The sequence below is a fragment of the Phoxinus phoxinus genome (assembly GCF_949152265.1).
Source record: "Phoxinus phoxinus genome assembly, chromosome: 23".
In the NCBI taxonomy this organism is placed as follows: Eukaryota; Metazoa; Chordata; class Actinopteri; order Cypriniformes; family Leuciscidae; genus Phoxinus; species Phoxinus phoxinus.
The window spans coordinates 9,458,825-9,472,973 of record NC_136898.1 but is presented as its reverse complement, the minus strand read 5'-3'; the positions used below and the strand labels follow the sequence as shown (position 1 = coordinate 9,472,973).

At 36.9% G+C, this 14,149-nt stretch overlaps 1 protein-coding gene across 2 annotated transcripts in view; it reads left to right on the top strand.

The window, feature by feature from the left end:
• rxfp2a (relaxin family peptide receptor 2a) overlaps positions 1–14,149 on the top strand; it is a 42,331-nt gene that overhangs the window by 12,483 nt on the left and 15,699 nt on the right. The window contains exons 2-6 of one of the 2 annotated variants that reach the window (XM_079600520.1): positions 4,446–4,589; positions 4,870–4,947; positions 6,962–7,067; positions 8,197–8,268; positions 13,413–13,484. In XM_079600520.1, coding sequence (XP_079456646.1) covers positions 4,446–4,589; positions 4,870–4,947; positions 6,962–7,067; positions 8,197–8,268; positions 13,413–13,484 — 472 coding nt within the window. The remainder of the gene's footprint in view (positions 1–4,445; positions 4,590–4,869; positions 4,948–6,961; positions 7,068–8,196; positions 8,269–13,412; positions 13,485–14,149) is intronic. The other variant, XM_079600521.1, reaches the window with a different exon arrangement.

Genomic DNA, 14,149 nt, shown 5'->3' with positions numbered 1-14,149 from the left:
ACCGTTGGGTCGAGCTATCACACTGAGAGGACTCTAGCTTGTAAGCAGGGTACCTCCAAATTATAGAACCTAACAAATGTGGACGGCGAGGACCAGCCGGCCGCTTCACAAATATCTTCAATTGGTACACCACTGGACCAAGCCGAATGGGCCGAATGGGCCGAATTGGGCCTCTAGTGGAATGGGCTCTAGCGCCTATGGGACATTCCTGGCCAGAGAATATGCCATGCATATGCCAGAGAAATGGCATCCACTCTCCATCTCGATAGCCTCTGCTTAGATTTTGAGAGCTCCCCCCCCCAAAAAAAAACATTTTCACATGATGAACTCAAAAGACACAACCAATGGATACATTGGCACATTTCTATTCATTTATGTACTACACAGTACAGCACACACACACAAAAAACAACAATTATTCCGCCTCAGCATCCCATCTTTGGTCTGGATCAGGCCAGAGAATCTTATCCACATCACAGGCTATATTGGCCCTAGCCAGGCAGTGCGGGTAAAATCCTCTTGCATGCCTGTTCCCCGCTGGCACGCATCAACTGAAATATTTGGCAGGCTTCTTCCATTTCATCGTCTCTGTGTCCTAGAAAAATAGAAGTACTGTTTACTGTAACTGTAACACATCCTTTTTACAAAATGGAAGCATTCAGAAAACTCTATCTGTATGTGAGGCAATTTGATGCATTTCTTATTATTACAGTAGTATAGTGCAACAGCTACAGTAAATGTATGTGTTGTAACAGCACATAGTACAGCTCTCAAAAGTTACAGTAGAGAGCAGTCTGAAGTACATCTACCTGTTTTTCTCCTGGCAGTTTCTTATGATCGAAGCGACGGTGAAGCGACTCAAATTTGGCCTTACTCGTAGCCCAGCCTCCCTCAGTCATACCATGGACAAAGACATGGGAAACTAGTGGCACGAATTTCATCCGGAAATTCAAGGAGATTCAACTTGTCTCCTTGCCCTTGCCCTTCACCTTCCTCCTCCTCCTCTTCCTTCACCTCTTCCTCCATTCCCATCTACTTTTCTTTCTCCACTCCCATCTACTTCTCCTCCTCCTTCACCTCCTCCTCCACTCCAGTGTCCTCAAACTCTTCCTTCATGTCGGGATAATTTTTCCCGTCGTTAAACTAGCAAAAGTGTATTCGGACACGCCCTAAGTGAACTTGCGCCCTAAGTGTTTCCACTTGGGTAATTGTGTGCTAACTGAGCTGAAACTGTGAACAATATTGAATTCTAGTGCTTTTTAAATGACAACATGGTAGGCATTTGTGTGTAAAGTTCTGCAGTGACAGTTCAACAAATCTGACTCATGTGTCAAAACAGGGGAATCGTGTTTATAGTTAAGGGAAATTTGTGTGCTTTTTGATAAATGGCGTTATGGTTTTGAAATTTCAGTTCAAAAGCCTGGTTATAGTTTTTAAGCAATCAAGAAAAACTGTAAGATGCACAGAAAGTGCTCTGACAATGCAAGCTCTCCGAGTTGAGATGGTATCGTTAAGGAGTTAAGAAGAGACAAAATTACAAATCACCATGCTGAAGTGGAAATTATTAACAAGCATCATATCATAAACAGATTCCAAATCTGGACAATGACAGCCATTAGTTTACAATTGATTTGTCCTGCAACTCATTTTCTCTGGTAGATGCTGGCCAGTTTTCTTGTGTAACTGTCCAGTTTTGACATAAATGTCTGAATCTTTGGGAGGGTGATGATTCGAGTGAACTCAGCAGAGATTTAAGAGGCATAGCACAACACTAAATATAGCTTTCATTTCGTTTAAATTACATTAAGGGTTAATCAATAATATCTAAAGGCAAAACAGCATTGTTTTTGTGCACTCCATGTTTAAAAACTGCAGGGACAATCGGAATAAGTGAATGGGAAATTATTACTGGGACCAAAAAGGCAATTCGCTTATACTTCAACAATTGCAATCTAGGTGACAGGTTAGTATAGCCACAATACATTTCTAACTTAAAATAATACAATTCTGTGGACACATCCATTATTTTTTCTGGGCAGTTTTTATCAGGATATGGTAAGGAATGTTAATAAAATATTCATACCTGACAGAGTCACCCGCATCTTCTCCACAATGTGGCTCTTCTGTCTTCCGTTGCTCAGTGTAAGCAGCTACGGTGCACGCAAAAGTCCAGGCTATATTGTTATTGATATTGTTATATGATATTGATATTGTGTTTTCACTCAGCAAAGTTGACTGAACAAACACTTTTTAAGAAAAGCTGACAATACTATTTTTTTGTTGAAACAACTCAGTTAACTTAAGTTCATGTAGTTACAAGAGTTTTTTAAATAAATTGAACAAGGATGGTTTGAGTGAAACTAACGACAGTAAAAGTTCATTAGGTGTAATAGTTTTTATACTGTACAAACTGAATATCCCCCTACACTAACCATACTCCTAAACCCATCCATCACTGAAAATGTACTGCTATTTTAGATGTTCAAAAAAGATAATTCTGTATGTTTTATAAGCTTGTTATCCAAAATCAGGACCCCCCCCCCCACCCCTACACACACACACGCGTGCACACACACACACCATATTGTCACTGCACTTACACTTTTCTATCAGATGTATAAGCCAGTTGGAAAAGGGCTAATAAAAAAAGCCAAGCTGTGCCAGTATTCATATTTGTTTCTTTGTGTATGCAGCTGATACAACATTCAATATTTTCCAACTGGCGCATTCATATTTGATAGAAAATTGCAAGTCTTTTTAGTTCTTGGTCACAGACTTCACTCACAGACAGGCAGGAAAAAAAGAATGATTCTACTAAAATTAGGAAAACAAAACAAACAAACAAAAGATAAGATACTACTATATTTTGACTGGATGTGATGTCTCTCTTCCTCTGCATTTTGCATTCAGAGCTTAACAAGGACAGTATACTTGATCTTTGATCTTGTACATTTATTTTTTTATCCTCTGCAAACTTTCTGTGACATCTGGTTTGCAGAATGTGCTTATTAACTTTTTTAACTTGTCAGCATTAATTATTTGACCATTATCTACATGGCTAACGTAAATGAGGATTTCAGCTATTATTGCAAATTGTCTTAGTAAAGAAAGTGTAACATATGATTTGAAAATATATGTGTGGTCTGAGTACTGGCCCACACATCTGAGTACTGGCCCAATCAGGCTGGTGGACCGAAAGGTTTCTATTGAGCCCTGGCGGCTGGCGTTATTACTTTAAAACACCTCTAAAACAACACTATAAAAATATTGTTCCATGAGGAGTTGTTTTTCATTACCAGCACTCTGTGGCATCATAGGCTACTATTCCTGACTTGAGGTTGCTTGATGAAGATTTTTTATTTACAGTATATACATTTTTATGCAGTTTTCTAATGATAAAAAAGTGGGCAGACTGGAGCAGTAAGCTTCTGGTTCAAGAAAAGAACCCAGTTATTTTAAACTTTTTATTTATAATCAAAGTGAATATCAATACACTCAATAGACTATAAGAGTGACTGCATGTGAAATACCACATGTAAAACCAATTAGGGAATACCACATGTTTCAGTATAGTGGTCAGTTATGCAGAAGCTGTACCTATCACTGGTTGTTGGATAAACCAATAATATAAACTATATATTTTTCCTTAGCTGCATATACCTATCATTTATCATTTCAGTGGCTAGTGAAATCGTATTATTCACTAATGCTCAATGTGACATACAGACAGTGTGACAAATATCCTCAAACAGAACAGTGTATTTCTTACGAGTCTGTTAGAAACAAGGCCATGTTTCATTATGATAAAGCTCCGTGTTGGGAGAGCCACCCACCCTCACAATTTATTACAAATCCACTTTGTGATGAGTGTTAGTGAGAGCCGATAAGAAAAAAAACCCAAACAGAAATTTATTATGCAAAATGAAGCTGTCAGAGAGTTCTTTTTTTTATTGCGAAAAAGCCTTCGTGCAGAACTTTTCGTTTGTATATTCTGGTCTGACACCTCTCTTTGTCATGTCAGATGGAAAGAAGAAGAATTGCGTGCCATAGAGAGCCCCGTCTCCGTAAACGTCATATTTTCTGATTACAAAATACAGCATTGTCGTCATGCACTGTGTGTGAGTGCTTTTCACGTCATTGTATTAACTGCAGCATCTGTAGCCGTAATCGTGCATTGTTAGGATGGTAAAATAAATATCCAAAAGATACACTCTTCATATATTTAGTCAAACTCAATGGAACTCTGCTGTGTTTTGGTGCACATTCATCTGCATTGGCTTGTGTTTTTCATCTAACCCTGCTGGAGGGCGTCCAGTCATCTACTTTGCCCTGATGGAAGCACAAAGTACTGCGGTGATTTAAAGAGCTTTTCGCCGGTGGGTGTCCTTTTTGTACTTTTATAACTTTTCCTTCTCTTCCTCCTTCCTTCTTATTGCCGCCAGCAGCATCCATGATGGCTAGCAGGGCGGTGACAGAAGGTTGCCCTCTTGGCCAGTTCCCTTGTGGGAACATGAGTGTGTGTTTGCCCCAGGTCCTTCAGTGTAATGGCCACAGAGACTGCAAAAACGGAGCAGATGAGGAACACTGCGGTGAGGCCACATATATTTGTCATATAAATAAAAATAATAAAGCATTTCATTTAAAATAGGCTGGAAATGTAAGGTTCAGACTTACAACTGGGACTAAATTGTATGTTAACACTTTACAATACATTAGGAGCTGATGTTTATTCAATATGGATGTTATCAGTTTTTCTGCAGGGAGAAATCCTGACATCTTTCTTAGGTTATTTATGTCTTTAAAGTGTCATTTTTATAAAACAATTTACAGTGACTGTCTCATACAAAGACTTGCTTTTACTTTTTGCAGGGGACAACAGCGGATGGGCGGATATTTTTGATCGCACCATAAAAAAGGCAGAGCCACAGGACCTTCCTAATGACTGCTGTATGTGTCCCGGTCTTGATCTGATTTCCTCTGGAAGAGATACAGGAATACATAGATTAGCATAAATGATGTTATCTTGAGGCTCATCCAAAAAATCTAGTCCAAAACTCTGCTGCAATTTTCATGTGAGGGCCAGACTCAGATTTTCCGAGTCTTTTTTCCCCCCAGAGTATTTGATGAATTTACAACCTTCAATAGCCTACTGGTTGCTTTTAAAGCCAGAAATGCTATAGGCTGCGTTTTACTGTAATGCGTCATAAATCTGCATGAGTTTTACGATCTTGTAGAAGCATCTGGTCGGAAATCTATTTGCTTTCAAAGTCTGTTAGCCTTGAAATCTTTGTAGTTACCAGGAGCTTCGTAATGACCTGAAAAATGGGGACGGGGGAACATTATAAACTTTTATGAATATGGATCATGAATAATAATTTGGTGACACTTGTTTCGTAATCATCCCAAAACTGATTTGCTGAAAGGCAGGTAAGTGGGCATGGACTATAGTAAAACTATAGTAAAACTATTACTTACTGCTTCTGCGTGTGCTGACAGTACTGGTTAGCAGATGTTTGGTCTTAAGGTTGTCATATATCCTTACTTTTTTCTTTTCCCCCTCTGAAATTATGATTTTTTAAGACTGTAGATTAAATACAATGTAAACATTGTCTTACATATTTAATAAATTAACACATAGTGTCACTCATACTATGTAATTAGATAATATTTATGCTATTTTTATTCATTCCTTGAATGAGGATTTTTTTTTTCATTTTCAAGTTGAACTACAAGCTTAGTCTTCTAAAGCTTAATGAAAATTAGTTGAAATAATAGCTAAATCAATGTGAAATGTTATGTTGTGGGGGTCCTATTATGCTTTAGTGAACACATATCCACTATTAAGTTGCTTATTAACTACCATATTGGCTGTTTATTAGTACTTATAAAGCACTACATGACCATTTTATACATCCCTTAATCCTACCCCATACCTAAACATAACCACAGAAATTAGCAGTAATTTTTTCTTCAAGACGGGTCATCATTTTTTTAAGTCGGTTACATAAAAAGGTAGATTGGTTTTATTTGAGTCCTAAAAGTAAAACTGATTAGCACTAACTAATTGCCTATTGGTCAGACTATTTCATAAGTTAGTGGCTATGTTTATGCAACTGGCACCTACAGAAGTTGAGTTGCGTTTGTCGTCACTATAGTTAGTCACCATGTCCAAGAGATGGTGTTTTTTCCAACTTGGCACAAGTAGTGTTTGCGAAGGTGGTTCGGTTGATCAGCTTGTTCTTCTTGACTGGGGAGCACTCAGGCTTGAACTGATTTGGCAAAACTGATGCCACAGTTTGCGTAGTTACAGTAGTGTTTACAGTGCCTCAGGAAGCCTTTGGAGCTGATTCTCGATGATTATGGCAAGGGGCGTTACATTTCCAGCACACGCTCTAAGCGGTAGACCAATCAAAACAGACTAGGGTCGACTGACCAATCAGGGTAGATTGTGCTTTTCGGAAGGCGGGCTTTAAAGAATCCAAAACTAAAACAGTTTAGGCAGCGGGTGAAAACAGGTGCTGCAACAACATAAATTATAATAAAAATAATTATTTAAACATTAAATGATGTAACCATATTCTAGTAGACCCCATTAACAAAATTATGAATGAGTAAATGAGCATAAATGAGCAATAGTGTCCCTTTAAATTATCTGAACATTTTGGGTTGAAAAAAAAAAATAGTGAGGGGACAGAAAGAGAGATCAATGACTAGAATTAGAACAAAAGGGATAAAAACTATTTTTCTCAGTGTAGGCCTAATTTGAACAAAAAATGCATTCATGCAAATCATCAAATTACTGTATGATTGTTTCTGTGTTCCTGATAGTACAACTTAGAACTTAACAATTGTAAGCAAACTAAAGACGCAAAAATAATGCTACAAATCTTCTTTTTTTTCTTTATGTATAGATTTACTTTAATAACTGAGTTTATTATGTGTGTTTGTTGATCTTTCGCAGTTCTGAAGCAGTACCCAGAGAGATGTGATTGCATTAAGACAAAGGTGGAATGTGTGGACAAGAACCTGCATGTCGTACCTGTCTTCTCCTCCAATGTGACTTGGCTGTAAGTACATCAAACTGGGAGCCAACTGCAGAGCTTTACTCCTCTGCTCCCACTAGAGGATCTATTAATCTGTAGCTGGAGAAGAGGAGTACAGATTTGACATCAGTGAGACATAGAGCTGAATTATAAAGCTTAACGAGTGCTTCTTTGCACTGAACAATTACCAAAAGAAAGAAAAATTATGTACACCGACTAAAAGGTGAGGTTTTGTTTTGTTTGGTTATATTCAGTTGTTCTACATGAGTTCTAGTTGTGCTTTTGATAGTTTTATTGTGATTGGACTTTAAAGATATTGAGATATACAGGGTGGAAGAGGTATTTAAAGATAATTTATGATTTTTGGAATAAGGATTCTGGGGATGTTTTTAAGGAAAATGAAGGAATGTTAGATAATGAATATCAGTGGTCACTAAAGTTGTATCCAATAATTTATCCACATTGTTTCTTCTTTGTGGAAAGAAAAGACTCCTTAAAGGGAGAATTTATTCGAAAAATGACAATTCTGTTCATCATTTACTTTCAAATTACCCTCATATCTTTCGAAACCTGTGCAATTTTTTCCCGCTCTTGGTTTGGTTTATAGGTTACTGATTGATTAGCTTACACCTGATGTTGATTTCTTTGATTAGTTTGGTCTATTTAAGCTCTGTGTTTTTTTTTTTTTTTTAGTTCTTTGTCTGTTCTTGTCGGTGTATGGGTTTTGACAGTGTGCTTAGTTTCTTTGTGTTTAAATAAATTGGACCATTGCACTTGAATCCAGCTTTTATTTCATCCTCATTTCTGCAACCCAACAGTGACAGTCCAGTTTTCTTTCTTTCTTTCTTTGCTATACAAACAAAGTACTGCAGGTTCAAATAAGCTCAAAATGAAAAGTAGTCCATGAACTGGAGTCCGTGAATGAGTTATGAGAGGATGGAGTGGAGATAGGATTTTCAATAACTATGACTTACACATCTACACGCAAAAATATCATATGACTAGGAAATGGCATGGGATATAAAAACTGTTTTGAACAACATTATCAGTCAAGTAAATTACATAATTTTATATTTTTTAGACTAACTATGTCTGTGAATGTTCTGATAGTAATGCAGTGTTGTTTGTAATTCGATGCTTTACAATTGTACAGGTCTCTGAAGAACAATAGGATTAGGATTTTGGATGATCACATCTTCTCCAAATATATACAACTGCAGAGACTGTGAGTATCAGTTAATCAATTGTGAAAATGCACATTGCCATTTCATTTGCTTAAAGTCTTCAGCCAATGTCTTCTGAGTCATTCTACAGTTTTACTTCTGCTGTGTATCGCCAGTTCCTGTTGACACCTAAATTTATGGATGCTGTTAGATTTCCAATATCCGATTAACCAAAATATCTCAGCCCTGAGAACTTTAGGTCATGCCTCAAACCCTGGATCTCTGAGGGAGATGAGTGCAATATCTCACCGATCCGCTGGCCATCGATAAAACACTTTAAAAGTATTTTAGGCCGTTGGCCAGTGCAGCAAGAAAGTCTTCTTCCTGTCTACATAATCTACTGCTCAGGCCTAAATCTTCATTCATAATTCAGATTGTTCAAAGCTGATGAGCAATACCATTATACTGGTGGAGTTTATGTTTTCTGAATTTATTTTCTTGCAGTTTTGCTTCTTAGGTAAATTTGAAGGATGTTTAGGTATTTTACTGGAAAGCAAGACAAACTGCCAGCACACAGAAAAACTTAAATCAGTGTTACTTTAGAAAATGAGAGCTTTACACATTTTATTTATTACAATACTTGATTAACAAAAAAGTCTGTAGCTCTCCATATGAGAAAAACTCATAGTCCAGTCATCAGAGACAGTTTCAGTTGAAATTTAATTGGTTTAATGGGCTGCTATATCTCGACTGGAAAGTCACTAAACAAGTTTGCATATACAGTAATGGATTTCCGTGCATACTTTTTTTAAAAGGATGTTAATGGTGTGTTAAACTGATTTAATCCTACTGCTTCTTTTGGCTGTAGTGAACATGCACTGTTTGTTTCGTCTTGTTTTAGATGTTTATGATTTATCTTGTCTTGTAGTACACTTCACCATGAGAATTATGCATTTGTTATTCTTTGTGAGAAAATATGCACTGTGTGAGATATGCACCCATCAATGTGGTTGTTTTCACTTTACTTTTTCTTGATATGAATGATTAGTTGATGATGTTTTTGTGGGCAGTTAGGGTTCTGATTAATTGTGCCCTATCAGAAATAAAGAGAAGAGACACCACTGGCTATAGACTATGCCTAGAACTGAGAGCAGTCTTTATATCCACCCTATCTAACAGTTGGAATGGAATGGGCCTGCAGAGGCCATCTACAGAATATAGGGCTTCATTTTTTGCCCCGCAGAGGCGAGTCCTGTAGTGAGATCTACTGTAAGATGTCAAGCGAGTGAAAATGAATTAAGTTTGAATTGAGTAGGCCTACTGTCTCAGCCAAGTAAAATACTAAATGGTAAAATAAATAAGTAATTTTGATCTCTGCCAGGCCGAAGGACTCAGTTAATTTTTGGTACAGTCTATCAATTCAGAATCTTTTGTTTGATAGTACTTTGTCGATGAGGTGTTTTGTTTTGGCATATCTTGAAACGCATTCCAAACGCACATTAATGCGTGTGCAGACCTTCATAACTTTGTTTGGAAAATCCTGTTTTTTTTTCACTTTATATTGGAAAAGTATGATTCATAAGTATCTGAAAGATGACCGACCAAAGATACTATGCGTAAAATAATAAACAGCTGAATAAACTTATTTAAACTATTTAGCAGAGGTTCAACACCGGGTATGACTCACACTTGAAACCCTGTCATAAAGCACAGTTTTACTTGCATGTCATATTTTTGTGTGACGATGGAAAAAACTGCCATTCACATGTGGTGATGAGGATAAAGTACTCCTAAAGCCACAGAATAATTAAGTTTTTAGAAGGCCATGAAACTAAAAAGGACAGTGAAGGGAGGTTGGGACCGTCTATGGAATATTACGCACTTTAATTGACAGAGGTCCTCTGTGTTTAGCATTTTGCCGTTTTGGCCTATTGGTCATATCTTATATATATATATATATATATATATATATATATATATATATATAATATTAGGGTTTTGTGATCCAATCAATATTATGATGCATGTGCAAATTCAAGGGATTTTTAGAGATAGGGCCAGGTTTAGTAACCAGGACAAATTAGCACGAGACTACAATCTCATAAAAGCTCTGATGGGACTCGGGAGTGGAAAGTTATTTGGGTGATCTAGTGGCAATACGCAATTTAATGAACACAGACCCATGCAGCTCATTTCCAATATGACCAATGCAATCTACCAAGAGCAGCGCAACTATCACTGTCATGTCAAGCCCAACATGGGTTAAGAAGACATGATTTTTGGCCACTAAACAATGGCACAAAAATACCAGTAAACTTACAACCGCAAACCTTTGTAAATCATGTTGCATGATTTATTTAAAATCTCTTAACCCATACATTTTGCGTCTGAACGGAAAACTCCTACAAATTCATATTCAAGGTCAGCCACAAAAATAACCGTCCATCGCAATTTTTTCTATGCATGTCTGACAGTTTTTAATGTTAAAAAGAGGGTTTGCGCTGGCGCAAGCTGTTGACCCTTAGCGTCTCATAATATTAATACTCCAAAAGTGTTCAAAAAATTTAATTAGCAGCACTTAATATGTATGAATATTACTGTATTATATAAATAATAAAATATCAAACCAAGTGGCATCAAACAAATGTATGAAGTCATTGATGTATTGATGTACAAAGTCATTAGGTCACGCAGTTGTCCATGTGTGGTACATCGCTTTGACTATGAAGACGTTCCACTAACCTATGAAACCCCTACATTTCTCCAGATACTTCTGTTTTAATATCGTGAGCTCAGAGAAAGCTCATTCTTTCTCATATGCGCACAGTTCTTCATGTCCGTGAATGCTTCACTGCTTCTCACCACTAAATTCCCTTTTGAATTTGGGAGCGCGCGGTGATGGCTGATATTGTTTGCAGGTAAGAGCTTCAGAGCTCTGCAACTCTCACTGGGTCAACATGACCCTCACAGTTTGGAGGAATCTTCTGAATTGAGAGCATGCTCTTGATCTCATATTACTTGAATTGCACATTCATTTTCAAGCTCTTCTGCACCCTCGAAAAGTGCCAGATGACATTATCATCATTCTTCCAAATTTAAATAATAGGATTTGGAAGAGAGGCTATTTACTAAATTATATTTAAAATCTTGGAGCTTTTATTCAAACCTGTTTATATGAATGTACTATAAATTCTGTTTAGAATAAAGGCAGGCAGTAGTTTTCTCCAGATACTGTACCAATCAGTTCAGTCAAGACTGGCGTGACTTCAGTTGAATTTTTCCAGATGTCATGAAAATTTCATGGCAACATTTGCCTTCACTGCATTTATTTTATTTTATTTTAAGATTTATTTGTGGAGTTTTGCCTACTACAGTACAGTGCAGAGAATGAGTGAATCTGTGAGCAGCTGGAATGGAAATCAATTGCCAGATTATGCATTTAGTTTACTGACAGCCAATGTCTTTGTTGCGAACTGTACTCTTGTTCTTTGAATCCAATGCCATGGAGTTCTTTCCTCCTAAGGCCCCACTCATGATGTTAGTCCAATAATAATTTTTATAATGTTAGCACCAAAAATCATCAAATAAAATCCATCATTCCTTCCTTTGTTTAGGCTGATATTTGATTATCTGAAATGTATGGTTGCTTTATTAAATATATTTAAAATGACAAGATCAAAGAGACTTCACATCATATTCATATGTATTTCAAGAGTAAATGGTCAGACATTGGCTTAAAAAAAAAAACTTTAAAGACTAAAAATGTACCGTTGCATTTTCAGTAAAGTTTCTGGCTCATGGACCCAACAAAATACATTTTAAACTTAGAAACCACAAAATGTCTGGCTCACTCTAGCCCCAGGTAGAGATCATTTATCCTCCAACCTCACAGAGTAATGGTTATTCTGTTTTGGCAGTTTCATTGTGTTTTTGTTCAGAGACTGTTCGTCTGTGTGGGCCTGTTTTTTCCCTAGATTGATCATCCCGTTCTCCTGTTGCCCAATTAATTAGCTCTTTGGGAAGACCAAAACATCATGGGCTTGTAGGGGTCTTGGGGTATCCTCTTGAAAATCGGTTTTCAAATATTTTCAAGATCACCTAAGATGTACTGCTCTTCTGTATTAATGCAGAAGCTCATTTGTGTCGCTTTCTCTTCCTTATTATGAGAGGATCCATCCCTGTAAGAAAAGGATCAAGTAAAAGCTGCTTGCTTTCAGTCTCCTACATGTACACCATTATGAGTAACATTACTCAAAGTTCTAATTCTTTATAGCCTTGTTTGCCTTCAAAAATAATCTTATTTTCAAGATCACCAAAAATCACCTCAGATGTACTGTAGTTCTGTATTAATTAAATAAACAAACAAATAACATGTGGGTATGGTGCTGATTGCCAAAGATGGTTTGTGTTTCTCTTCTCAAATTTAGTATTAGATTATTGTCCATCCCTGTAAGTAAATGGGTAAAGACACATGTGAGATTTAAAGCAAGCAGCATTTACATGTAGGCTAGGCATACACAATTATTATTAGTGACGTTCACTTAATGTTCTAGTACTTTATGGCCTTGTTTTCCTTAAAAAAAAAAAGATGACTGTACTTGAATCATCAAGAGCCTGACGAAAGGAAAGTTATGACAGGTAAATAATTGAATAGTCTCAGTCCACCCACTGTTGTAACATTGTAAATGAGGTTTGTAAAACAAACAAAAACCTGACTTGATACTTGAAATAAACATGGCCATAACAAACTCACCTACAGCAGTAACAGGTAATAAAACTAAACAAACGACAATGTGAACATGAGGGCTATTTATGCACAGATATCAATGACTAAACAAGTGAACCTGTGAACAATTAAACAATGAACCAATAAGAACATAACACATAGAAAAGGGAAGCATGTGGTAAGATCACATGACAGGAACATGAAACAGGGCCAAGGCAAACTACAAAAATAAAAAACATGAACATAAATGGGAACCAAAAACGAACGTGGCAATAGTTAACAGCATGAGAAGTATATTATGACAAGTAATGCAAACGCAAAGTTATGGTAAAAATTTGCATAAAGCAACTTTTTAGACTTTAAAAACTTCAGCTGAATATCTAGCCATTTATGGTGTCAGACGTCCAAATGAACACAGCTGAATTATAGTATCCATAAACATTTTCAGCACTTATTTGTTCGGACTTTCTTTTTGAACAGGTTTCTTCAGAACAACACAATTCAGGTGGTCTCAAGCCATGCCTTCAGTGGACTATTCACTCTAGAAAAATTGTGAGTACTCTTTACCTTTCGCTTAAGATTACTTTTTAAAAAGATTATGAATAATATTTCTGGGGGGTTTTTCTCCTGCAATTTCATTCTTTAACTTTTATAAGCAACTGCTCCTTCATTAAAAGCCAGTAAGAGATTGTGTGGTCATGGAAGAGGTGTTCAAACCTGGACATGAGAAATTACAGTCTCAGATTGAATATTGAACAGTGTGCGCCCCTTTCACAAAATTGCAGCATGTGTTCAATGATGCAGAGCACAATGGCTTCTTTGGGCTGTGGATCTTTTTGTATGTGGGGCCAGGTGGGTGCAGACAATTTTTAAGGTGGTTTGAACAAAGTCTTTGTGACTATCATATAGTAATTGTCTTTCTTTCACAGCAGCTCTGAGATCTCCTCGCTCCCATAAACCGCAGGATAAGGACAAGCCTAATCCTGGGATGATGATGATGTAACAGCATATTTCATTAGGGAAAGTCAGTCTAGTGGGTCCGGATGATAAATGACATTATCAATTTTTCTTAAAGAGTTTTGTAGGAATTACGATCTTTTACTGTTCCAATCTTCCTTTAGTTCATTCGAAAGCATCTCAGAGGAAGCTCAGTGTGTGTGAGGCAGAAACGAGATTTGCAGCGCTATATTCATTTGGATTTCTAATAGGGTCATTTA